The sequence below is a fragment of the Lissotriton vulgaris genome, chromosome 2_1 (genome assembly GCF_964263255.1).
Source record: "Lissotriton vulgaris chromosome 2_1, aLisVul1.2, whole genome shotgun sequence".
Taxonomy (NCBI): Eukaryota; Metazoa; Chordata; class Amphibia; order Caudata; family Salamandridae; genus Lissotriton; species Lissotriton vulgaris.
Genome location: NC_141687.1, coordinates 764,157,181 through 764,183,720, shown reverse-complemented (window position 1 = coordinate 764,183,720; position 26,540 = coordinate 764,157,181). Strand labels below are relative to the sequence as shown.

At 45.4% G+C, this 26,540-nt stretch overlaps 1 protein-coding gene across 1 annotated transcript in view; it reads right to left on the bottom strand.

Moving 5' to 3' along the window:
• PPIG (peptidylprolyl isomerase G) overlaps positions 1–26,540 on the bottom strand; it is a 411,062-nt gene that overhangs the window by 107,023 nt on the left and 277,499 nt on the right. The window contains exons 10-11 of the mRNA XM_086956077.1: positions 12,869–13,042; positions 720–807 (exon numbers count right to left, since the gene is read on the bottom strand). Coding sequence (XP_086812203.1) covers positions 720–807; positions 12,869–13,042 — 262 coding nt within the window. The remainder of the gene's footprint in view (positions 1–719; positions 808–12,868; positions 13,043–26,540) is intronic.

Genomic DNA, 26,540 nt, shown 5'->3' with positions numbered 1-26,540 from the left:
GGGACCTTTCTGGAGAGGCTCTACTTTCATAGCTTCCTTAAGCAGTCTGGTGGTCAGTAGCGGCTCGTGCAGGGAGTGCTGCGGGGCGGATGGGGAGGGTGGGGTAGCAGCAGGGTGGCGGTAGTAAACTCACGGCCGACCGGAGTAATGTAAATAAATAAATATTTCATTGCCCGCGCTGCATAGCCATTTGGCGTTTCAGCGCACGCAATGAAATTAGTTTTATTTATTTATTTACCTTACTTCGGTCGGGCGTGAGCCGGAGTTTACTGCCGCCGACCCTTCCCCTCCCCACCGCCCGCAGCACTCCCTTCACGAGCCGCTACTCACAGTGCTCTAGCTCCCCAACAAAGACTTTTACCTTAACATATTGGGAGTTCATGGAAGAGGTTGCAATCACAGCAGAGATAGCTTTAGACAGTGGGAGGGTTTAGTTTCAAATTGGCTCTCTCGCAGGGTGTTACTAAGACCAATCATTGAGCCATAGGACCATCCCTTGGCAGATGAGACTGACTAATGAGTTAAAAAAATTGTTAACCACTACACTTGGTCAAAAGGAAGAGCCAACTGATGGACAGTATTGGATTTACTGGTTCACAATCTAAATACTGATCGCAAATAACAGCTGGATCCATTTACCACAGGTTAAAAGAGTAGTGGAATAATTATAAAAATTGCTAATAATAAGCTAACTTTTTTAAACATCTGTTTGCTCTTACCCTTGGTCCTCTTCCTTTTATTTTCCTTCCTGATCGGGTTACTAAAAGTCGTCGTGGATATAAAGATGACTGGGAATTAGATGCGTTTCTGCAAAAAAAGAAGAGAGACGCCTATTGACTGATGCAAAATGTGTTGTATGACAGCAAATTATTGATAAAAATATTATCCCAAGTTGAACATTCCGGATCTGCCCTTCAGCCCATCCCCAACCCCATCTTAAGGCAGAGATATCAGTCCTAACTTTATGGGATAACATCTAGTTCAAGGCAGTCGTGGTGGAGACAGAACTAAACTTGTTGCAATGAATATGTAGACAGTTCTTGTCAAGCAGCAGGATCCTGAACTGCTTCAAAGTTTGTATTGGATGTTTTCACGGATGCCACAATAGGGCTCTATCTCTGTGCAGCTGTGTCCAGGATCCTATAATCTTCCCCTGCAGGTCCGAAGGATTACCTATAATGCAATGTAAATGAGTTATTGGCTCTACCGTGGGTCTCAGCACCAAGGCAACTTGTTTTTTCTCGGACTGCAGGCCCGAGAGGTCATCGCTTACCCCGCTGCTTCGTCTCCTTTAAAGAACTCAAGACAAACTAAGTCAACTGACTCTGGAGTTGCTGCTTCATGCGTGCTGTCACAGGATCATCTTCCACAGGGTAGTACCACTGCTTACTAATGTGAGAGGGGCCTTTAAAGAGATACCTTTTGACAGGATTTTCCTGGCTACTTGCACCTTAGTGAGTTCACAGACGATTCCGGATACTACTTTTAATGTTTTGGGGTGCTTGAACATACACCACTAGGCTACATCAAGGAAATCCATGGTTTGATCTTGAGCTAGAGATGGGTTTTTATTAAAATTTAATGTATTTAATAACTGTGAATCTTCCCGCAAACATTATGGAGACACACCATGATGCAAACTTTTTAGGATGAAGAAGACAACGAATTATCAAATTTTCAAGATAGAAATATCATTGATGCCCATAAAATACCGGGGATGAGGGATGCCATTCATCTGCTCATGAATAAGCTAACCCTTTATATCCTTGGTTAGATATTAGACTGTAGGGCTATGGCACCCACATGTGGCAGGACAGAGAACCCCAGAGTTGAACAGAGGCTTTTCCCTCTTCACCAAATCACCAGCTATTGGCTGATTTTGTAAACTGTTGTGCTGCTGGGGGACATTTTTATGAGGAGTAGTCTCCAGGAATATTCACCTATAAACAGAAAGACACGTTTTTTTCATTTGAATCAGTATGGCAGGGTGAATCAGTCAGGCTGTCCATCATGTAATGCTGGGACATCTCCATTGCCATTGTACCTCAGGCTGGATAATCATCACTGTCAGTATTACCATCATCACATTTTTTATTTGATATTGGAGGCAAAAAAACTGGACTGGGAAGATTGTAGATGGGAGCAACTGGAGGAGCTCAAGACGGGAGAAAGAGAGGAAAAGAACAAAGGGGAGGTCTTCTAGCTCAGGTGAAGACTCCCAACATTAGAAACTATTGTTATGAATGGACTGGAGTACATTGTTTGCAGATTCTAGCAACTGCAAACACATATAAGCTATCATCCACGCTACTATCGACTACCAATAGTCTATGAGGCTGATAGCTTGTTATCTTAACACCATGTTGGGAAACTAATTACATCACACTACTGTATCTTCAGATTTAAGTATTTAAATACTAAACTACTGAAAACAAATTATCCTAGGCATCAGATCCCACTACAGAGGTTAGTCAGCTTCAGTATTTGCAGTCCCTTCTCCATGGCCTCAAAACACTTGGTGAGCCAGGGAGCCACGGACTAGAAGTGTGGAAGAAAGGTGTTTGATACATTGCAGTTGGTCATCTTTGAGTGTATTAGAAAGTCAATGTTTAGAGTATGCTCCTTAAAACAAATAAAGGATAGTAGAAGATTTGTGGACAAAACATTTGCCAAAAGCAGTTCTTCACTGTGTTGGAAATCCATAGCATAAGAATTATGTCCCCAATCCTGAAAGATTTTTCACTTTTGTTTTCTAAACTGAGATTTTCTTTTTACCAGAAAGTAAGGGGAGGCCTCTCCCTTCTCAGCAGGAATCATGACACCCCATATGACTACACAAAAACACTCACCAAAGATTCAACAGTGACCATCTCTCATGTCCAGGGTGAGTTTCCAGGAAGCCACAAAACCCAAGCCCTTGCTGACACTCAATAATACACCTAGGTATAATAGTGTAAAAAAAAAACAAATAAAGTGATCATTCTGAATAGTGGATTTATGGAGCAGTTGCAAATAAATAGTGGAAGAGGAGAGTCTAAATTAGCTTTTAGGTCCGGTATGATTCAAAATGGATGGGGGTGGGCAAGAACTGCCTCACCAGATTTGAGCACCGAGCTAGAAACAAAATTACTTCATGAGCAACAAGTAAAGCTAGCTTTCACTTCTCTCGGGGAGCAGGTCCCAATGTTTCAGCAGAAACCAAATGAATTGGCACCCAGCTTTGGTGGCATTCAAGTAAAAAAAGCAGTTATTGATCACTCAGATCCCAAAGAAACTGACACAAATCAGTAAGGGCCTATCGTTAGACTAAGGTAGTGGCTAAACATATTATGTGAAATTGTTCAGCAAAAAAAGAATGCAAGAAACAGCTGCTATTTGTTACCCTGGAAGGTCCCACTTGCCAGTGCGTGATTTCTGTTGAGTCTATGTTAAAGCAATAACAACCTCAATATATTACCAAAGGAACAGGTTGCTTCTCATCTGCGTACATACAAAATGGGCACAATGTTGGACACACATCCTCAGCTAGTGGGCCCCATTAATGGAATACTATAAACCTCTTTGTTAACCGGAATCCAAGATCCAATAATTTACAAAAAACTGCCCACAACATGTTTATTGCTCTTTTATGTTTATTCACTGCAACTCAAAATTGCAGGAGACGTGTGATTTGGTGAGAGGGGAGCTAGTGTAAAAAGAATAGTATAAGGGTAAATTTTTGTTACTAAAATTGTTACTGTTTCAATTGATTGTAGTGCTGTTCAAATTATTACAAAAGAGGGGGACTAAGGGCGAGTGTAGGTCCAGCATACACACCACAAAAAAATACCTATTTTCTCAAAATCAGTATGCAGTTCCTTTAAAGAAATGTGAGGGGAGAAAAAAAAACATTCGAAGGTCAGTCAATGTCCAAGTTAACAGACACTGGGTCAGTTTATTTTGGAACTAAAGCCCTCGCACATCCAAATGGGTGTCCTGCTTCACCATAGGGCACTGCTTCTCGTTGGGCGGGTGCAGCGCTGCAATGCCCGATGGGCACCCTTGAAGGGACTGTTTCGGAGACCTAATAGTCCCAAAAGCCATATGTGAAGTGAGGAGTAGGGCCAGTAAGTGTAGATTGGCGATGTAATTGAGTTTTTAGAAACGTCGTGACGTTAAAATAGACTAGGTAGATCTCCAATGTGAATTTCAATAAATGAGCCTACCCCTCTGGTTAAAAGTTGTGTCTAATGATAGATTTAATGATCTATGATAGCTAAAAAATTAGGTTTACATATGTATTGCTGTGTAGTCTAAAAATATAAGGTGGCAAATTATCAGGAATCAGGAACAGAAGGAATCTAATAGATAGAATCCAATTCTTGTCCAGGATTTCCAACCACAGGAAACCTAATTGTGGTATACCTTGATACACTGCTATGTAAAAAGACCGACCTAGAATACAAATGAAACAAAGGCACAAAACATAAATACGCAAAGTCATAGCTAAGGGCATCATTTATTTTTAGAGTAGATTTGAAATGAACTAACAACATGATGCTGGGGTGCTAATAGCACAGTGAAGTACACAAACACAATCAAAACCACATAACACACTTAATAGTGAAGACAAGTAATGGGATTTCACCCATTATGTAAGGAGACCATATAACTCACCCAATTAGGGTGGCTCGTGTTGTCTCCTCGAATGAGAACAGAGTGAGCACTTAATTAAGCGTGCTGAAAACATAAAAAAACAGGCAAAAGTAATACACAGGGGGATGCCCTAGGACATGCGTTAATGTTAAAGGTCTTAAGTGTGGGAAGGGTACTCACAGCGTTGCAGCAGCAACAGTTCCGGACAACCTACCCATACTCTGCTGATTCGGGATAGATGGTCGTTGGGGTACTGTGGAATATACATCTGCTTAATGGTTGGCAGGTGGAGATGGTTGCCATAAAATCATCTTGAGTGCTCATGGGCGGAGGCTGCCATCTTGGTAGCGTATTATGAGCCAAACATCGTCTTGATGTCACACACAGCCCAATAGTATGGTATGCAGCAGGGGTTAGGTAGTTATGGGGGAGTATGAAGAGTCTAAAACCGGTGGCGCGGTAAAGCCGGAAACAAGTATCAGCGTTGTTGGCATGGTGTGGAGTAAACCGTGCATGCACCCATTTACAGGAGTGGTTGTTCGATCAACCCACAAGCACTCAGGGCAGCTCTTCAAAATAATGGGCACCATATTAGAATGGTCAAAGTACTGCACTTGTAATGTGCAATAGAGGTTTCTGGTGAACAGGGATCCCTACACAAAGGAGAAGAAGAATCTACAAAACAACTCTAAGAGTAGAGCCAAACAAAAAATACACAGAAATAAAGTGGGGCAAACTTGAAGACCAAGAGGCAAGATGGCGGCCGAGACAAGCGGCTGAGCGGCAGCACTGGACACAGCGCAGGGATGAAGTGATGCACCTTGATGCAACCTCGACACCCAGGCTTTCTCTCTTCATGCCAGCAACGTTGGATCACAAAAGAAAGTAAGGCTACGAAGACCCCGTGGCTACATGACCCTCTAAGACACACGGGGCTTCACAACAGCAGATTGCGGCGGTGATATACAGCCAGCGCATTGACAAGAACAAAAACGCCGTAGAGGCACAGCGGCGGCCACAGCGACGGATGGTTACCTCACCGTACCTTGATGGTGTTCTGATGCTTTTCGGAGTCTCTGGCAGTAGGCTGCCCCGCACGGGTCTGCGGAGGCTCCTGGCAACAGCTACAGCTTCGTCTAGAGTCGGAGCTCACGGAGTTCGCGGAGCCTGGAGGCGGAGCCACGCAAAGCCGGCGGGACCTGCGAAGCAGAGCGGAAACGGCAGTAACTCCAGCAGTCCCGGCAGACCTGACAGACCCGACAGGCCGGCACAAGGAGGCGGAGAGGTACGGTGCTGCAGCGGTTTAGTCAAGGCGAGGCAGGGGATTTCTCTGCTAATAGTATTTGCATTATCTATGGCTCCTAAAATCAACACTGGGGAAAGTAAAAAAAAAAGGCACGACTGATGGCATCTCTGTACCTGGCATCACGGACAACACCCTGAGCGCAGACTCTATGACAAACAACGGGATGGAGGGATCAGCATCAGAAGCGTTGTCAGGGCGGGTAAAGCTGCAACCGGCCACAGTGCAGAACTCCCCTAAGGTCAGAACCCGACAAGCTACAGCCACCGCGACTGTTAGTGTGGTGGAAATGCTGAATAGGAATGAAAAGAAAAGAAAATTGAAGGATTTTAAACAAGCCTCAGCAGCTGCGAATTCTGGGTTACCGGGGTTGCCTGTACTACCTGTGCCTTCTGAGTTACTCGCTCCACCATTACCGGCCACTACTCCAGCTGAGAACCCTGGCATAGTCCCGGCACTGCAAATAGCAGCACTATCAGTTTCAAATCTACAGAAGTCACGGCAGTCTTGCCTGCAGACACAGATCCCTCAGTCATGTCAGGTGGAGGAAGCCAGTGATGACATCGCAGGTGGGGGCACGTCTTCAATGATACATTCAGAGTCTCTAGCGGTTGGACTGGGATCTGGCAATATCTGTGCTTACAACAACAAGGAGTGTACCACCTCATTGCCCTTGTCATTACCCTTGTCATTACCCTTTCAAGATGTGCTGATTTCTCCAACTGAAGGGACAGTAGCCCTACCAACTAACAATGAGGGTGATCAAGAAGGCTTATCTACAGCTGAAATACTCAAAGAGAGTATCACTCTTACCACGGCCCCAGAGAGCCATAGGGGCCTACTTGCCAATTCTAAAGCTAATACAATCTACTCCGGGGCCACTCATGGTGAGAGGGAAAAGGAAAAGGAAAAGACCCCCAGCGAGTGCTTCTTCTCTGTCACAGAGGAGGCCAAATGGTCAGAGGAGGATGACGAGCTACATAGTTCAGATATTGATGGCAGCAATCCGGAAACAGAGAGCGATAGTGAGGCAGGGTTACCATCATCTATTATAAAAAATGTGCCCCCTCAAAGAGACCATTCAGCACTGACTTGGGACCACTCTCCTACAACATCCCTTCAAGGGAACCCTAACCCAGCGACGGGCAACGTAAGGCACAATGAGTCTTCACAGCTGTCAATGATGACGATGATGGAATCAATTCACCAAGGAATAACTGCTCACAGAGAAGTAACCCGGGCAGACAGTCTCAAATCCCAGGCTGCGATAAGAAAGATGAAAGCAGTGGTCAGGAAGCTTTCTAAAGCCTGGGCAAGTGTGGGAGATAGGGTTTCAAATCTAGAAGAGAGGGTAGTCGCCACCGAAGCTAAGGCGGCTGCAGCCACAAATAAAGTGGAAACTCTGGGAGCCCAAGCAATTGACGTCCAGTGGAAGCTGGAGGACCTTGAGAACAGGCAAAGAAGGAACAACCTCAGGGTCCTGGGTATTCCGGAAGGGGCTGAGGGTCAGGATGTTAAAATGTTTATCGTCAAAACATTTGAGAAAGCCTTCCCAGACATCGCCGGTTGGAACTGGGCCACTGAAATACAGAGAGCACATAGGACACCCTTCAGATTGAGAAAAAATGCCAGAGAAGGTGATAAGCCTAGAGCAATTTTAATCTATATAGGCAATTTTCTTCTTCGTCAGTCCATTTCAGAGAAAGCCCGACCTGACTCTAAAAGAACCTTTGAAGGAGGGTCCTTCTTTGTTAGGCCGGATTTCTGTCATTCCACCGTGGAACGAAGATGGAGATTAAGGCAATTAATTAAACCTTTCCAGGACAAAAGAGTACAGGTTTACCTCATCAATCCTGCCCAGTTAAAGATTATTCACCTAGGCAAGACCATATACTTCTCCTCGGAAATCAAGGCTCAGGAGTTTCTAGACTCCCTATAACATGTTCATTATTCATATAACCCAACAAAGGCAAAGGTCCCAATTCTTGTTACTGGATGAAGTCTTAGGGTTAGCTTAGCTTAAGGTTAAGTTTGAATCTCACATAGGAAAGCGTGTCACGTTAGGGAGATTTGTGGGGAGATTTGTGGGAGATTTGTGGGGAAATTTGTGGGTACACATAAAGTCGAGGTTGAAGTTGGATTTATTGATTGCACTGTGTTCATTGCCGCACCCATCACACGCACAGACTTAGTCTGCGCGCCTCACCGGGGAGTGAGTTGGGGTCAGGGGGGTGGGGAGGGGGGGGGGGGTCTCTTGTGGGAGGGGGGGGAAGGGGGAAAAAGAAGCAAAAAGAAAGTTCATGCAATAAATATGTTTTTTGATATATTGGAGATGTTGAAAGTGGTTACACTTGTCATTGCTAGATACAGGATAAAATGTGACTGGTTAGTTTGTTGGCTGGTTTCTCTCCAGGGCTATGTCAAGGATTAAGATAATCAGCCTCAATATAGGAGGACTGAACGATTGGAAAAAGAGGGAAAAGTTCGAGGAGTATGTTAAATTAATAAGGCCCGATATCGTCTGCTTACTAGAGACTCACCTACCATGGAAAAAGAAACATTGGTTAAACATAAGGGGGTATGATATATTGTCTTGTTCCTCACAGACCTCAACTGTAAGGGGGGTAGCCATCATAGGCCGGGTTGGACTGGGGGGGTTAAAAAAATCAAAAGCCGACCCGTTGGGAAGATGGGCTATATGTGAATTGAAATTAGGTATCACTTTCTGTTCAGTGTATGGTTCCAATCTGGACGATCCAGGGGTGATGGATTACATCGAAAGGGAGCTCACTAACTGGCCATCACCTTTGGTATTTTGCGGTGATCTCAATATTTCAGCAGATTTTACAGGCAACACCCTATATAATGGTCAAAAGCCCCGGGTATTCAGGGCGGTCTCCTCTATAATTCATTCTTATGGCCTGAAGGATGTCTGGGGTAACCTAAAGGAAGATGAACCTGGGTTTACATACTTTTCACATCCATTCAATAAATATACAAAATTGGACTATTTTTTAGTATCAGCCACACAACTTAGCAATGTCGAAATTTCAATGCTCCCAAAGCTAATTTCGGATCACAATCCACTTGTTTTGAATATGTCTATCACTAAACCAAGGGAAAAAATGAGACCGTGGTCTTTTGATAGAAAACTTCTAGTGGATAGTAATTATATAGCACACATAAAGGGGTGGTCCCAATCATTCTTTGACGCTAATAGATATAGTGCTTCCCGTGGGATGGTTTGGGATAGCTTCAAGGCTGGTTTAAGAGGGGAGACAATTAGCTTCTCTGCACGGTTGTGGAAAAATATGAAGGAAGATAGGGAGCGTCTTTTGGCTAGGTTGGCGAAGGCGGAGGAACAACATAGGAGAGATGTATGCAGCGGGATCCAGGGGTCTCAGAGCCTAGATAGCTTAAATACTATAAAAGCAGATATCCAGCGGCAATTAGCAAAGAAAGCTGCGGCAGAATATCAGACCCGCAGGCTGGGTATGTATGAAACAGGTGAGAACGCAGGCAGGGCCATAGCGCTTCGGATAAGACAAGCCACCTCAAAAAATATTATTACTGAAATTAAAGATGGTGAGCAGACCTATAAAAAGCCAACAGAAATTTTAGAGGTTTTTAGGCGATTCTATCAGGTTCTCTATAAGGAGGAGGCAGATACAACCTACCCGGGTACGAATTGGCAGGATACAGGTATTAATTTGACGCCCAATGAGAGGGAATCCTTAGAACAGGATATCACTATGGAGGAACTCCTGCAGGCACTGAAAGATCTGTCAGCAGGAAAGGCAGCAGGGCCTGATCTTATACCCCTGGAAGTCTGTAAATGCCTGAGGGAGGAGACGGCCCCTCTCCTACTAGATTTATTTAACGGGGTTATTAATACAGGCACTATACCAGAATCCTGGACTAAAACCAATATTGTGGTCTTTCACAAAAAAGGCAAACCCAAGGAGAGCCCAGGTTCTTATCGGCCTATATCACTAATAAATAGCGATAACAAACTCTACGCTAAAATACTGGCCTCACGGATGGGGAGGATTATCGCGGGCCTCGTCTCTCCCTGGCAGCATGGTTTTATTCCCGGAAGGGGTACCACCGACCATATAAAAAGAGCCATAACTCTGTTCGATATGTATGCTGGGGGGGGGGGGGGGGGGGGGGGGGATCGCGATGATCCTCCTCGATGCCGAGAAGGCGTTTGACCGGGTTAAGTGGAGCTTTCTTTGGATGAAGTGATGGTGGGCAAAGGATTCGGCCCCCGATTTCTGCAGGCAATTATGGCCATGTATTACAATCCAATAGCTAGTATCCAGTTAATGGGCGAGGGCTCCAACCCGATCCATATTTCAAGAGGGACAAGACAAGGGTGCCCGTGCTCGCCTATCCTATTTGCACTGTATATTGACCCCCTGATTTGCCACATTATGGGCAATATCAATATAAAACCAATTATCACAAACGGACTTGAAACCAAAATCCTTGCATACGCGGATGACATAGCTATCACCACTGTGGATCCTGCTAGTGCCATGAGGGAATTAATTAACATCACCTCTGATTTTGGGAGCGCTTCTGGCTATAGACTAAATGTGGCAAAAACACAGGTATTATGTTCAAGTAAAACAGTCAAACTGGACAATAGATATGTGGACTCAGTTGTCTATTTGGGAATCACAATTAATGCCCAGACACAGGAAATTATTAAAGATAATTTCTCACCATTACTGATGAAAATGAAACAAGGTCTAAAGCGAATTGATACTCTTCATTTATCAATTATAGGCAGGGCCAATGTCATCAAAATGACAATGTTTCCAAAAATCTTATATAAATTTAGGTCTATCCCATTTAAAATAGATGATATTTTGATTAGGGAAATGGAGGCAATTTTTATGAACTTTGTCTGGCAATATGGTAAGGTGAGGAGATCAATCAAATTTATGTCTCTACCCAAGGAACAGGGCGGATTGGGTATACCTAATCTAAAATTTTACCACTGGTCTTGTCTCCTTACAGATATGGCTATACTTTTCTTCCCTGCTGATATGATACACTGCCAATGCGGTATTCCATCCATATACCAGTTAGTATTAGGGAACGAATTTTATGGGGTATTGCTAAGGAACTATGATAAACGTTTCTTCAAGTCCCCAGGGTATAAAATATTGGAAGATACCCGGGCGGTATGGTTGGCAATACAGAAGAACCAGAGCATTCCGAAGTTTAACAAGCATACTCCACTTTGGAATTCAGGGCTATTCCCTCACTTAAGTAGAGATGGTTCCTGGAGACATTGGGAAAGACAGGGAATCACCACACTGGGCCAAGCGATGGTAAAGGATGCCCTAAGGCCCCTCGATCTCCTGAAGTCACGGTATGCACTCCAAGGCTCCCAAGAGTTTAAATACATACAATTGACCAACACAATTAAATCCAAGAGACCCACCATAGATGTATCAAAAGAATGCACACTCTTAGATTATACGAAGGGAGGCGGCCGTCGCATAAGGAAAATATATGCATTATTCTTGGGGACACTGCCAGATGATATGCTCAAGACAGAGGCTACCTGGGTTGGGAAACTGAGTGACCCCGATATCGATCTAGACAGAGCCATTCTTATGGATAAAAGGTTCCTACGATCTTCAAATCTAAGAGCGCAGCATTTTAAAACTCTATTTAACTTATATCACACACCGGCAAAACTGTTTGATTGGGGAAAGAGCGGATAACAACTGCCCTAGATGTGGTAAGGGCCCTGCTGATCTGCTTCACATGTTTTGTGGCTGCGAGAAACTAGGGCCAATTAAAAACGAAATTGTAAAGTTTTTAGAGTGGCTGCTAGTTGTCAGGATTGACCTATCCCCTACACTTTTAATAATTGGGTTTGACGCCAAATTGGGTTTGAGCATAGAGTCGGAGGCACTTGTTTTTATAGCAACAGCAGTCTTTAGAATATTAATCGCTGCTGCATGGAAGGACACCGAGGCTCCAACCTTTCAGATGTGGATCTGTAGGCTACTTGGGATCCATAACATAGAGTCGGAGCTGTATGCACTGAAGGGAGCGAAATCCAGGGATATGGGACTAAGGCTCTGGTCGCCCGTGGCATCATGGAGGCGGTCAAAAACCCTGGGCTTATAGCTTTTTAACATCCATATAGATATTTCCCTCTCGTTCTTAACATATTTCTTGTATCTTCTCTTATATTAATGGTCCTAATTTGTTTGAACATCCCTATTATAAGTTGAAACTCTAATATGCATATTTATATTCCTGTATGTATATTTATATGGTATTGTTATGTCAACGTGTGTTTTCTCTTATGTATTTTATATGCTATTGTCATGAACTTTCAATAAAAATAAAAAAAATATAAAAAAGAAATAAAGTGGGGCAAGTAGCCCACAAAACTCCTAATATCCTGGTGTTTCTGGTTTGAGGGGGAGAGAAATGGAAGTGGGATTTTCTCTGCATAGTTTATTTTGAGTACTGAAGATGGTTAATGCCACATATTGTACATTAGATGTGGCATATTCACATCGTACTTACACATATAGTACATTAGTGGCACCAAGGGAGTGCAGGACAATAAGTGGCTGAATCTCGGGAGGGGGAAGGAAGGGGGTTTTATCAATTTAATGGGCTTCACAGGATATCCTCCTTCAATCCACTCATGTGGGTGGAAAGACTAAAGATCCAAGTTTGTATTTTCCAAAACAGTGCACTTTTACTAATATTGGGGTGAGCCGCAAGTATGTTCCACTGCATGTCATCTGGAGAGTGTCCATGAGTAGCAAGGTATGTGCACATTTAGGAACTTACATTTTTGGTAGCGTATATTACTACAATATTCAATAATGCATGTCTTGAAATAAAATCACTGTCATAATCACTGTCAAACAAAATATTTATTACCTTTCCCTCTCTTTCTCCCTGGTCTTCCGATCAACATCTTCTGCTCTTGGAGGACTTTTTCTCATCAAAAACCTGTTTTCAGGAACAGCAGGTATTTCTTCAGGGCGCACTGTTGATGTAGGTTCTTGCTCAGGATGTTCTTCATTTTTTTCGGCATTATGTTCATTGGACACACTTAAACCAAACAAGAAAACATCTGTTTTATAACAACATTCTGTGCTGTCATCCTAAAATGATGATGCCCAATAACTAAGTACATTTTTCACCATATTAAAATTATAACTAAGTGCCATTAGGTGCTCTTTCATGCGAAACGAATATGCTACTTACCAGTATGCATCTGTGCTTGGCATGTACGTCTGCTGACATTCATATCTGTTCATAGATCGCCGCCTAGTGTTGGGTCCGGATGATTGCACATTGTTGTCCTGGAAGAGTCTTCGAAGTATCACGAGATAGGTGGCTCCTCCCCTGGACGACAGTGCGCATGGGCATCCACTCCATCCTCAGATTGTTTTTAGCCATTGTGGCAGAGATGGAGTGTAATACAGTAAGTGATGACCATGCTAAGAGTAATTCTGAGTGCTGCAGCCGCTACAGGCGCCGGGGAGGAGGGCGGGCGATATGAATGTCAGCAGCCCTACATGCCAAGAACAGATGCATACTGGTAAGTAGCATATTCGGTTCGAGGCAGGTGGGCTGCTGAATTCATATCTGTGCATAGAATATATAGCAGTCCCTCTATTAGCGGCGGCCGCCCGTGCCAGCTGCAGCAGTATGAAAAAGTGTTTTTAGAACAGCCTGCCCTACAGCTGCCTGCTGTTTGGAGTGCACATCTACGCAGTAGTGTTTTGTAAATGTGTGTATGGTAGACCATGTGGCTGCTCTACAGGAAACCATGGAGGCCCCCAACTTTCGTGTGGAGTGGGCTCTCGGGGGACTGTTAATGTGCGCTTAGCCTTTTGATAGCAAATCTGTATGCACTTAACGATCCACCTGGCTATACCTGCTTTGAAAATGGGGTTGCCTTTGTGTTGTGGTGAAAAGGCAACAAACAGTTGTTTTGTTTTCCTAAAATCTGTTGTCCTATCTATGTAGTACATTAGAGCTCTTTTGACATCTAGTGTGTGGAGCATTCTCTCTGCCACTGAATCAGGATTCTGGAAGAAAACTGGCAGTTCTATAGTTTGATTCATATGGAACTGTGAAACCACTTTAGGCAGAAACTTAGGGTTAGTGCGTAGTACCACCCTGTTGGAGTGAATCTGTATGAATGGCTCCTGGATAGTTAGTGCCTGAAGTTCACTAACTTGTCGTAGCGATGTGATTGCTATTAGGAAAGCCACTTTCCATGTCAAGAATTGTATCTCGCATGAGTGTAGAGGCTCAAAAGGTGGACCCATCAGTCTGGTGAGGACCCCATTCAGGTTCCATACAGGTGCTGGTGGGTGTCGGGGAGGAATAACTCGTTTGAGTCCCTCCAGAAAAGCTTTGATGGCAGGCACTCTGAAAAGTGAGAGATGCTGCCTGTTTTGGAGATAAGCTGCTATTGCGGATAAATGTATACGAATGGAAGCATAGGCCAGATTGCATTTGTATAGATGTAACAGATAACAGATGATGTTGTGAGTAGATGCATCTAGCGGATTAATGTTGTTGTTGGCACAATAAATGACAAACCGCTTCCATTTTGCCGCATAACATGCTCTAGTGGTGGGCTTTCTTGCCTCCCTTATGATATCCATACAGTCAGGAGGTAGGTTGAGGTAGCCAAATTCTAAGACCTCAGGAGCCAGATCACCAGGTTGAGCTGTTGCGGATCCGGATGCTGAATGTCGCCATGGCTCTGCGTCAAAAGTCTGGGCGTGAGGGGCAGCCTTTGATGCGGTACCACGGAGAGTTCTAGAAACGTGGTGTACCATGGTTGGCGTGCCCACGTTGGAGCAACCAGGATGAGAGTCATCGAGTGTTGCTTCAGCTTGCGTGCCACTAGCGGTATTAGTGGTGCTGGGGGAAAAGCGTACGCAAATATGCCTGACCAGTTCATCCATATCGCATTTCCCTGCGACTGTGGGTGTGGGAACCTGGCGGCAAAGCTTTGGCATTTTGCGTTTTCCCTTGTGGCAAAGAGGTCTATCTCTGGATGACCCCACTGCTGGAAGAACGGTTGGAGTACTGATGGATGTATCTCCCCCTCGTGCATCTGGTGGCTGTGCCGGCTGAGCAGGTCCGCCATCTGATTGTCCTTGCCTGGGAGGTGTTCTGCCATGAGGAAGATGTTTCTCTGAATGGCCCACTTAAACACGCTCTGAGCCAGATGAGACAACTGTGGAGAGTGTGTACCTCCCTGCTTCTGTATGTAGTACATGGCCGTCATGTTGTCCGTCCAGATCAACACAACCTTGTTGCACAAATGTACTTTGAATGCTTTCATTGCCATGATGATAGCCATCAGTTCCAGAAGGTTGATGTGCATCTTCTTCTGCTGTGTTGTCCATAGTCCCTGCACTGTGTAGTGGAGTACATGAGCTCCCCATCCCTGGAGAGATGCGTCCGTCGTCAGTATAATCTGTTGCACAGGCTTCTGGAACGGTCGGCCCCTGCAAAGGTTTTGTGGATTCCACCAAGGCAGAAAGTTGTATGAGCGACCGGTCACCAACACTAGGTCTTTCAATTGCCCGTGAGCCTGATTCCTCTGATGTGCTAAGCACTCCTGAAGCGGACGCATGTGTAGTCTCGCGTGCGGGACTATGAAGATGCAGGAGGCCATCATGCCTATCAACTGCATAAACACTCGTGCTGGAAGCGAGTGTTGTGGTCTGAATTTCCGTATCAGCAATTGCATGCTGTTGATCCTCACTGAATTTGGCTGTGCTTTGGCTGCCAGAGTGTCTATTGTCGTGCACAAGTACTGCCGTACGTGGGCGGGCTGAAGGTGGGACTTTGGATAATTCAGTGAAAACCCCAGATCGTGAAGAAGGTGAATGGTGTGGGACATGTGGGCGGCACATTGCTGGGCCGACTTTGCCTGGATAAGCCAGTCGTCCAGATAAGGGTAGACGTGAACGTTCTGTCTCCGTAGGTGTGCAGCCACTGTCGCCAAGCACTTGGTAAACACCCTGGGTGCTGTTGTCACTCCGAAAGGGAGGACCTTGAACTGATAATGCTGATCCTGAATGGTAAATCTGAGATATTTTCTGTGTGACGGGTGTAGCGGTATATGGAAATATGCATCCTTCAGATCTAGTGTTGCGAGGAAATCTCCCTGACTGAGTAACGGTAGAACCTGCTGTAATGTGAGCATGTGAAAGTGTTCTGATAGAATGTACTGGTTTAGGGGCCTGAGGTCCAGTATGGGTCTGAGGGACCCGTCCTTTTTTGGGATCAAGAAGTACAGCGAGTACACCCCTGTACCTTTTTGTTCCACAGGCACGAGCTCTATGGCTCTTTTTTGCAGCATGCTGACTACCTCCTGCTGCAATAATTGTAAATGCTCTGCAGACATAGGACGGTGTCTTGGGGGTATGTTGGGTGGAGTGGATGTTAACTCTAGACAATAACCGTACTGGATAAGTTGCCTCACCCACTTGTCTGTAGTGATGGATTTCCAGACCGGCAGGAACTGTTGTAGTCTCCCCCCGACCGGTGTGGTATGGTCAGGGGGCAGTGACAAGACGTCACTGTTTGTTAGTGGCGGAGGATCAGGAGCTGTTGTTTCCACGACCTCTGCCCTTGGTGCTGTTTCCACGATAGCCACCCCTATTGTGTTTGTTGTAGGTGGTCTGCGTGCCTCCTTTACTGTATTGTGTCTGCTGGGACAGCTGGCCTCTGGAAGCTCCTCTATTGTTGGAGCGACGAAAGGAACCACCCCTGAACTGCTGCGACTGTAGAGCCCCCATAGACTTTGCAGTCTCTGTGCCCTTCTTAATTTTATCTAAGGTGGTGTCCACCTCTGGGCCAAATAAGTAATCAGGGTTAACCGGCTGATTGAGTATGGTGGTTTGTATCTCGGGCTTGAAGCCGGAGATTCTCAGCCAGGCATGTCTTCGTAACATCACACTTGTAGTAATCGCCCTGGCTGCAGTGTCTGCTGCGTCCAGCGCACACTTAATAGATGCGCTTGATATAAGTTTCCCTTCTTGTATTAGCATCTCTGCTGCCTCCTTATACTCATCTGGCAAGTGTTGCAACAGGGTCTTGAGTGTATCATAATGAGCCCTGTCATATCTGGCTAAGAGCGCCTGTGTGTTGGGGATTCGCCAGACATTGGCCGCTTGAGCTGCCACCCTTTTCCCTGATGCTTCTAGCACTTTAGATTCCTTGTCAGGGGGAGGAGCATCACCCGTTGTTTGAGAGTTCGCTCTTTTGCGGGCATTGGAAACAACCAGAGAGTCCAACGGCAACTGTCCCTTGATATACGTAGGGTCCACAGGTGCTGGTTTGTATTTTTTCTCAATTCTGGGGTTTATTACCCTTGCCCTAGCCCTTGTGGTCTCCTTAAAGATGTCTCCAGCGTGTTTTAGGACACCTTTTAGCATGGGTAGTTTTTTTACAGTTCTCTCTGAGGTTGAGAAGGTGTCAAGCAAAAAGTCCTCTTCAATAGGGTCAGCATGGAGCTGGACATCATGATTTTTTGCTGCCCTCTCAATAAGTGCATTAAACGCAGCCGTGTCTTCTGTAGATGAGGTTTTAATAGCATAGACATGACTGTCCGGGGCAGTTTGTGGATCCCCTGGGTCAACAGCGTCTGTCCAGTGTTCAGTGTGATCTTCTGGATCAGTGTCTACAGGATAACAGTAATCCTCATTGTCAGCATCCCCTACATCCTCATCTGAGTATGTGGGTGAAATAGGAGCAGTGTCTTGTCCATGTGGTTGTATAGGTTCAAAAAGAAAAAGGTGACGTAGCAGAATCCCTCTTTTTTTTCAATGGAATTTTATATGACTCCATAGGCTGTTCTGGGGCGATCTTTCGCTTGAAAATGGAAAGTCTACCCGTCTCAGCGTCAATGAATTGCCTCGACTGATCTTCCTGCGGAGGCTGTCGATGCTTGGTGGCCCCTTCCGTAGTTGTAGGCTTTGGCCCCATGGACACCTTTTTGGCCTCTTCGACGCCCGTCTTAGGAGCGAACGCCTTAGGTACCACTTTCGGCGGCAGTGTGAACTGAATCGGTGCGGACGACTTCGGAGGTTTACTGACTGGCTTCGGGGGTGGAGTGGCCTTCGGCCCGACAGCAATAGCCTTCTCTCTAATGCGTTGCAGCGAGTCCGACACCAGCTTCGAAAAAGAGGCGGGTGGCTGTGTTGACTCAACGGGGTCTTTAGAGCCACTGCTAGTCGTGGACTCTAGGTCTTTACTGCCCTTAGCCTTGTCGAGTCAACGTTTAGGATCGCGAACATTCTGAGTTTCGAGTCCCTTGTTAGTGTCTACGGCCTTCGGCGCCGACTTCTTCGGGTCGACGTCCTTGACCATTTTCTTCGGTGCCCCGGCCTTCGGCTCGACACCCTTTAGCGACCTCCCCGGGTCGATAACACTCTTCTGTTTCGTCAGTGCCGATGGTTCAGAAGCCTTCGATCCGACCAAAGTAATACGCACTTTCGGTTTCGATTTAGTTTCCAGTGCTTTCGGTTTTGTAGACGCCGCTGCTTTTGTTTCGATTTCGATCGGTCAACCGATGGCTCGTTGGAAATGTCTGTAGCCGGGCCTTGAGGCGAGGCTGTAGAACCAAGCATTTGATCTCGGGTAAGGCCATGTGGCGATCCCTCGACCTGAGCCTTATCGAGTGTTTTGGTCTCGGCCCCCGTACCAACGGTTGGGCCTAGCTCCTCGCTTGAGCTATCTTCCACGGCCCCAAAGGCCTCATCGTCGTCTCCTACCTCGTCGACGACGTCTTCATTATCGACCATTTTCACATCTGCGTCGTAACTGGAGTCGATCTCCGATGCAGGATTAGACAGGTTCTCTTGAACTTCCTGCTCGACTCCCTCATCTTCCTCGGCATCGAACATGTTCACCAGGTCAGGTGCCAACTGCTGGGCCTCCTTTCGCGCTGCGCGTCGAAGGCGAATCGTCTTCTTGGAGCGGAACAGAGAACAAGCCATACAGCTGGCTTCATCGTGATACGGATCAGGCACTTGTTGCACACCGGGTGGACATCGATGTGAGGATACTTGGAGTTGCAAACGGGACATCTCTTGAACGGGCTCCGTTCCATAATGGATCGTCGATAAGGCCTCTGGCGTCGACCGGGCCTTGGTGCTGAAAAGCCACGCGGCTCTTCTTGACGTCCGGCTCGAGGATAGAGCTGGAACAAGTACTGGGCACCGATCGCAAAGACAATACCGACGATAACTAAAGGCCTTTTGGCCAAATATAACGTTTTTTATCGATTCCGAACTTGAGTTAACAAATATACATCTGAACCCAATGGCGGAAAAAAACAATCTGAGGATGGAGTGGATGCCCATGCGCACTGTAGTCCAGGGGAGGAGCCACCTATCTCGGGATACTTCGAAGACTCTTCCAGGACCACAATGTGCAATCATCCGGACCAAACACTAGGCGGCGATCTATGCACAGATATGAATTCAGCAGCCCACATGCCTCGAACCCTGATATTCCTTCAGGGGTGAGATGACCAAATATAGTCTGTAACTTTAACTGACGAAAGTCACTCACATGACCTGAGAATCCTCAAACCACTTCCCTCATTACTACGTTTAGTTATACAGAGAAGTCCAGAGACTATAAACACTTATAATAAAATGTTAAATAATGCTTCTTTTCCCAGCCTTCTAAGCAACTTCACATTCTCAACCACAGGTAACAGACCATCAAGTAATCTTTTTATTTCCAAAAGTTTGCTTTAAAGCTTACGATTCATCGCATGATGAGAGTTGAAGCATTCCCCTTGAAAATGCATGCTGAAGAAGGGCTGGGGGTGCCCAGAGTGAGACCATGAAATGCCAGGCGCCCTATGGTGTTGGCATTTCACCCGGGTACAGTAGGAATGTCCCACAGGGGTGTGAGGACGGAGTTCCAGCAGTGTGAGGGTGTAATGAACCTGCAGCACACACAACTCAGTAAAGAGCAATTTAATCAGCAAGTTGCCGTATGGAGATGCAGAGATGATGACTGGGCCAAGGATGGTGGTTACATACGCACAAAGAAGCAGCGAGCGGCCTGTTTGGAAAAGAGTACTTCTGTTTAAGGAGACCATTGTGCCGTGAAATTCAAAAGAGAGTGACACCGAAAGCAGATTGAAGGGCATTCACTTGCTGAAATCTCTGACCAACCCACCATCACTGAAAAAGCTTCTTTACCTATGATTGTTTCAAAGTCCTGGGTCAAGTGGTGGTCTGAACTCCGGTGAAGTGTGCTAAAGAACGAAGATGAATTCAACACAGATCTAATAGTGACTGGGGGTGAGAGCCTGAAAAGTTTCAGCGCTCCGTCCACCATCTCCTTGTGGTTGCTCAGTGACGGTATAACATGTTTCAAGACATTGATGGGACATGATTGGCAGGGTCATTTGGAGGTGGAGCCACATCTCCATAACTGGAAGTTGTGCTGGCTTCATTCGAAAATTGTGTGTCAGAGACGAACACGTTACTTACCTTTGGTAAAGCCACACCTTGTCCAGAAGTTTTTCCAGCAGTTACTCCCCCGCGTTGTATGTTGTGTTATTGTCCCGTCTCATGAAGTGACAGCCCTGAGCTGTATATAGGCACCCCTCTGCATGCTGACAGCAGTTTACAATAGAGCATTCTGTGCCCTCAGATGCAGAACATCAGTAACAGACTGAAAACAGAGACAGTGTTCAAAATGTAACAAACAAGTTTCTTACCTTTAGTAACTCTCTCTCTGGTGGATACTCCAGCTAACTGCAGTTTCCTTACTTTTAAAATATTATGCAGGCACCAGACTGGATCCAGAATCTTTTCATAGCAGTGCTCTCACACGCTGCTAGGTAGCCCAGTGAAGTTCCATGTTGACTTTATTCCAATCCAGGAGGGACGGAGAAAACCTGCATTTAAGTTCCATCCCTCCATGTCAATGTCAGTTTCTTGCTCGAGTCTTTTCGAGTCAAAGTATGCAGAGCACAAAACAATTGGGAGGTACCCAGGGAGCAGATCTCTTATTTGTGAACTTTTTAGATGGTAAAAAGACACCACTCTGCAGAACAAGAAGGTGGGAGAAAGAGCATAACCAAAGGTAAGCAAATCGTTCTTCTGATGGATACTTCTAACCGCAGATTCTGTACCTTTAGAAGGTGGAAAGTCTGTGCAGTGAGCTCAGACCAAGACGCTCTGCAGGACCAAATGGAAAAAACTGACATTTCTTTCTGACCCGGCTGTTAAGGCAGTAGTGCTTTGTAAACGTGTGCACTGATGCCCATGTCACGGCCTCAGAAATGTCAAGGACAGGCACTCCATGTGCCAACACAGTGGTAGCAGTCTTAGAGCTTGTGGAATTGGTGTATAGTCCTTAACAAGGCTGCATATCGCATCTTAATGCAGAGGACTATCCACCTCAATAGAGTCCTTTTCTGCAGCACCTTTCTTTTCTTTGCCCCGGAGAACCCCACAATAAGATGATCGTCAATCTGATGGTCTTTGATGCGATTAATATAAAAGGTCAAAGCACTTTTGGTTTCCAGCCAATGGAGTATGTCATTAACTTTCGAGGAGTGAGGCAGGGCAAAGAATAATGAGAGAGTGAGAGTGCCGATGTGTCACAACTTTCAGCAAGAAGGCTACCTGGGACCTCAGCATCAGTCTGTCGAGAAAAAAGAAGTTGTGGGGCAGCTGCACAGAGAGAGACTGGAGCTCACTCATGCAACAATCTGCAGGGATAGCAATGACAAAAGCAGTCTTTAGGGTCAGAAGATGCAGCAAACCGCTATTCATCAACTTGAAAGAAGTACATAAGAGAAATGTCAAGGCCAAATCAAATTAATTAAATTACATTAAATGCAAATTAAATTCGGGTCCCACTGTAGAATCACTAACAGTTTGGGAAGAAACATAAGGGTGAAAGAAAATTCATCACAACAGGTAATTTATATAAGGGCAGCTGTGCTGATAAAGGCAGAAAGACAAAAAACAATGGTTCTGTCTGGAAGAGCATATCAATTTGACATTGCAATTAATGCAGCAATTTTATATAACACATGCTGGATTTAAACAAGCCAATAAAATAACAAAACACTGGACCCAAAAATGAAAAGAAAAAAGGAATTTTTAGTATTCAGATTACTCTTGGATTGTACTCGTATACAATGTTAGAGGTGCTGTCCAATATACAAACAGTATATTTAAGAATACACAGGGGGTGTCAATAGTGGGAGGGGAGTAGGACAGCCTTCTAATTAGGTGTGCCAGTCATCAAAACCTTCTTAATTGGTGTGGTTGCTAGTCAGCCGACAAGCACTCTTCGTGGTGTGTATTCACCGCTTCTGTGATATGTAGATTCTTCTACACCAGCCGGTGGGAAGATATCCAGGTCTGGATTGCCTTGGCAGTTGCTCAGGCGTGTGTGGGTCGACGTCTGAATCCGTCGGGCCCTTGTGTTGAAGAATCTACATATCAAAGAAGCGGTGAATACACACCACGAAGAGTGCTTGTCGACTGATAAGCAACCCCACCAATTAAGAAGCTTTTTATGACTGATACCCCTAATTAGGAGGCTGTCCTACTCCCCTCCCAATCCTGATGAAGACGTGCTCTAGATGCGCATTAATCAGCACATCATCATTAGGGTTGAAACGTCGACATACTTCACTACACATCCGACTGTACAAAGTCCAAAGGAACAAAAGAACTAATTTAATTTCTGAAGACTATTGTGTTTTTTTACAGTGGATAACTTGAAAAATTATTTGCTAAATTTTTATGTATATATGTTGTTTCACCTGTCACACTCAGTCAAAGCCACTATTGACACCCCCTGTGTATTCTTAAATATACTGTTTGTATATTGGACAGCACCCCTAACATTGTATATGAGTACAATCCAAGAGTAATCTGAACACTAAAAATTCCTTTTTTCTTTTCAATTTTGGGTCCAGTGTTTCGTTATTTTATTGGCTTGTTTAAATCCAGCATGTTATATAAAATTGCTACATTAATTGCGATGTCAAATTGGTATGCTCTTCCCAACAGAACCATTGTTTTTTAGGTCTCGCCTGTCGATGCGCATGCGCATTGAGCTTGCGAGACTATGGGGGCTTAAACAGTCTTTAACCAACTTGCAAGGAATCGTGGCGATTCCTTGCAGTGCCCGTGAAATTCAAGCTCAATGCGCATGCGCATTGAGCTTGAAAGCGCGTACACATGCCCCCAGCCGCCTGCCTTGCATTTTTTTTCCCTCAGGCGCACTCCTCCCACACCCCCGCTCCGCCCCCTCCCCTGCCTGCCGTGTCGCATTTCGAATCGCCGTCTGTTCCCTCAGCCGCACTCCAGGCCCCTGCTGCTTTCACACCCTCTCCCCGGTCCGCCCCCTCCCCTGCCCGCCGTGTCGCATTTCTCCTCCCCCCTCCCCTTCTCTGCCTTCCCTCCGTCTTTACTGTTAATCAAAAACTCTGCTTTAGGCCTACGACTTTTAGCTCGCTTCACCTAACCTCTTCTTTACTCCGTACATTAGAGTTCTACGTGTCCTCACCCTCAATTGACACAACACTAACTTTGCCCCTAGCCCTACACATTCTTGGCAAATGGATTCTCATTCCATAACTCCTACACCTTTAAGGTAACCGTTTTTTTCCAGTCTGAGCTATGAAAAGTACTACAACACTGGTTTGAAAATTTGCATGAATCAAATCCTTTACTTGATCACTCACTATAGTTGCTCGACCTTCTATTTTCCGTTGAGATTTGTTTGTACACAACTACTACCTCATCATCCAACTACTCACTCAGAGCAGCTTCAGCAGTTTAACTCCATTCCTTGGCCCCCAGCCGCCTGCCTTGCATTTTTTTTCCCTCAGGCACACTCCTCCCACACCCCCGCTCCGCCCCCTCCCCTGCCTGCCGTGTCGCATTTCGAATCGCCGTCTGTTCCCTCAGCCGCACTCCAGGCCCCTGCTGCTTTCACACCCTCTCCCCGCTCCGCCCCCTCCCCTGCCCGCCGTGTTAAGGTTAAGGTATTGGTTGAGTGTATGATTATTATCTATCAGCAGTATGTGTTATGAAGCATTGTATATTGTGGACCTGTATTAAGGCACATCCAGAACATGCGCTATTGCAGAGTTAAATGTACCGTCTTGATAGCTGGGTGCCCTCTCATTGCTTCCTCCCCTTTTCCTATCCTTTGATTCCTGGATTGCAAAAATAGGTGTGATACATGGCAGTTGTATTCGCATTACGAATGCAGAAAATAGACTCTTTGGAGGTGGGAACTATATGAGCTACTCCCAGCATATCAGTGTCGCTTATGTGGTCAGCTTTGTTGTATCAAAAGATGAAATTATAAATATCTAGTAAATCTTCTTTCCGGTTTCTCATTAGTAAGCATTATTGTAAGTGCAACTACAAAAGTACAATTGGACTTTCATTTCTTACCATTTCTATTCCTTTGCTCAAATGTCCTTTTGTTACATAAAATCAATAATAGACACTAGACATAAAAAAGAACAACTTGTGTCACAAAATTCCAAAAACAGATGGACTAAAAAACTTCTTGTAATTATTGCAAATTACTTATTTAATTTTAATGTAATTAAGACAATAAGAAAGCCGATGTGCTTTTATAGAGAAGGAACACAACTCGAGAATGTCAAAAGGGTGACATTTCCCTCAGCAATACAGCTTTAGATGCAACATTAAGTTGTTTGTGTTTCTCTAGGGAAGACTATGGGGGCTTAAACAGTCGTTAACCAACTTGCAAGGAATCGTGGCGATTCCTTGCAGTGCCCGTGAAATTCAAGATCAATGCGCATGCGCATTGAGCTTAAAAGCGCGTGCACATGCCCCCAGCCGCCTCCCCTGCTGCACTCTCCTGCTCTCTAGAGATGTGGCCTAACGAACAGAGCTGCCATGTAAGTCACGTAAATACAAAACATGTTGCATTCCAAATGATATAGGTGTCACATTCGCGAAAGTTATAACTATTGGCATTGTAAATGACAAAGCTATCAATTTAGCTATTTTAAAAACCAACAAATAAATAAAATATTTTTCATTTACAAGACCAATAGCTACAACTTTTCTAATGCGAGACCTATTGCATTTCCAATGCTTGTTTGTCTAACTACCCGCCCGGATTCTGAGGGTTACCCCATTACACTTAATGATAAAGGCAGAAAGACTGCAATTGCCAACAAATTATTCTTAAAACTGCCCACTGCAAAAAAATTCCAGGCCAAAGATAAAACAAATTAACTATCCAACAATTTGGCATGCAAAGGATCTGTCTTGCAGACCCAACACCAAACCCAGAATTTGTCCCTGCATCCAGTATAAATAGACCTCGTGGAAGATCGCCTAACAGCCAGGATGACAAGTACAACTTTGGGTAGAAAATCAAATGGAGCCAATTGCCACTGCTCAACCTCCAAGCATAGAGATACAATGTGCACTTGTTCGGGTGGAGTACTCTGCACTACTGCTGCAACAGAAGATCCTCCAGAAGCAGTAGTGTAGAAAATTAGAAATATTGATGTACATAAGCAACGTTCATTTCCCTTTTCCCACTCCTCTCCCTGCATACACCATGAATACCGTAAAGCATTTGACTGCATCACTCTGTCAGCAAAGGCCTGTACCCATGTGTACATGACAGCCATTTTAGGCACCCTAGCCTTTTGCCCGCCTAAGATTAGAAACACCGGCTTCCTCTCTGCGCGTATTTGGAAACCCCCCCCCCCCTCTCTCTCACATGCATAAACCATGAAACCCTCTCCCTCTGCGCGACCCTGCCCTGAAAGGCAGCCCTTCTGCTTGACCCACGCAAACCCCCCATTCCCTCTTGAAGAGGCCACCTTCGCCCCAGCTGACATAGCCCTCCCCAGCTGCACCTGACTATCACCGCTCTCTCATGCATGAGTCATAAGATCTCTCTCTCTGTACGACTCTGTCCCTGTGCACACCCTGGCTCCCCCTTCCCCTTCTCCCTCACACGGGCAAGTCATAAACCTTCTTCTGCAAGACCCTGTCCTTGGAAGTCACGGCCGCGCCTGACCAAACACCTCCTTTCCTTCCATGAATGCCCCTCTGTTGACAAGCCCTCCCTCCGCACTCGATTGTCCACGCGGCATGAATACCACTCCTTTGATGACCCTTTCCCCTGAGTCCGACTGACCACACATGTCCGAGGCCATCGCCTAAAGCCAGGAGTTACCATTTACTGCCCTTTTTTTGTATGAAGTCACTCCTCTTCAAAGGACCCACTATTGATCCTGGCCACCCCACCCCCTGGGCTATGATCAGGCGCACACATCCTAAACAGTTGACGGAACACTCAGCTGCGTGATTGCCCTCCCCTCTTATCAGCAGGTCAAGGGTCCCTATTGTGAACACATGTGGGGTAGGATTGACACAAGGATTATGGGGATGTCTTTTCTTTGTTTCACACTGCTGTGATTGTAATGCCAAGTGTTTTGTAAAAGTATAAAAGACGGAGTCTCAGCTCACTTGTTAGAGCACCTCGAGACGATACCTTGTTGTCTGATCTG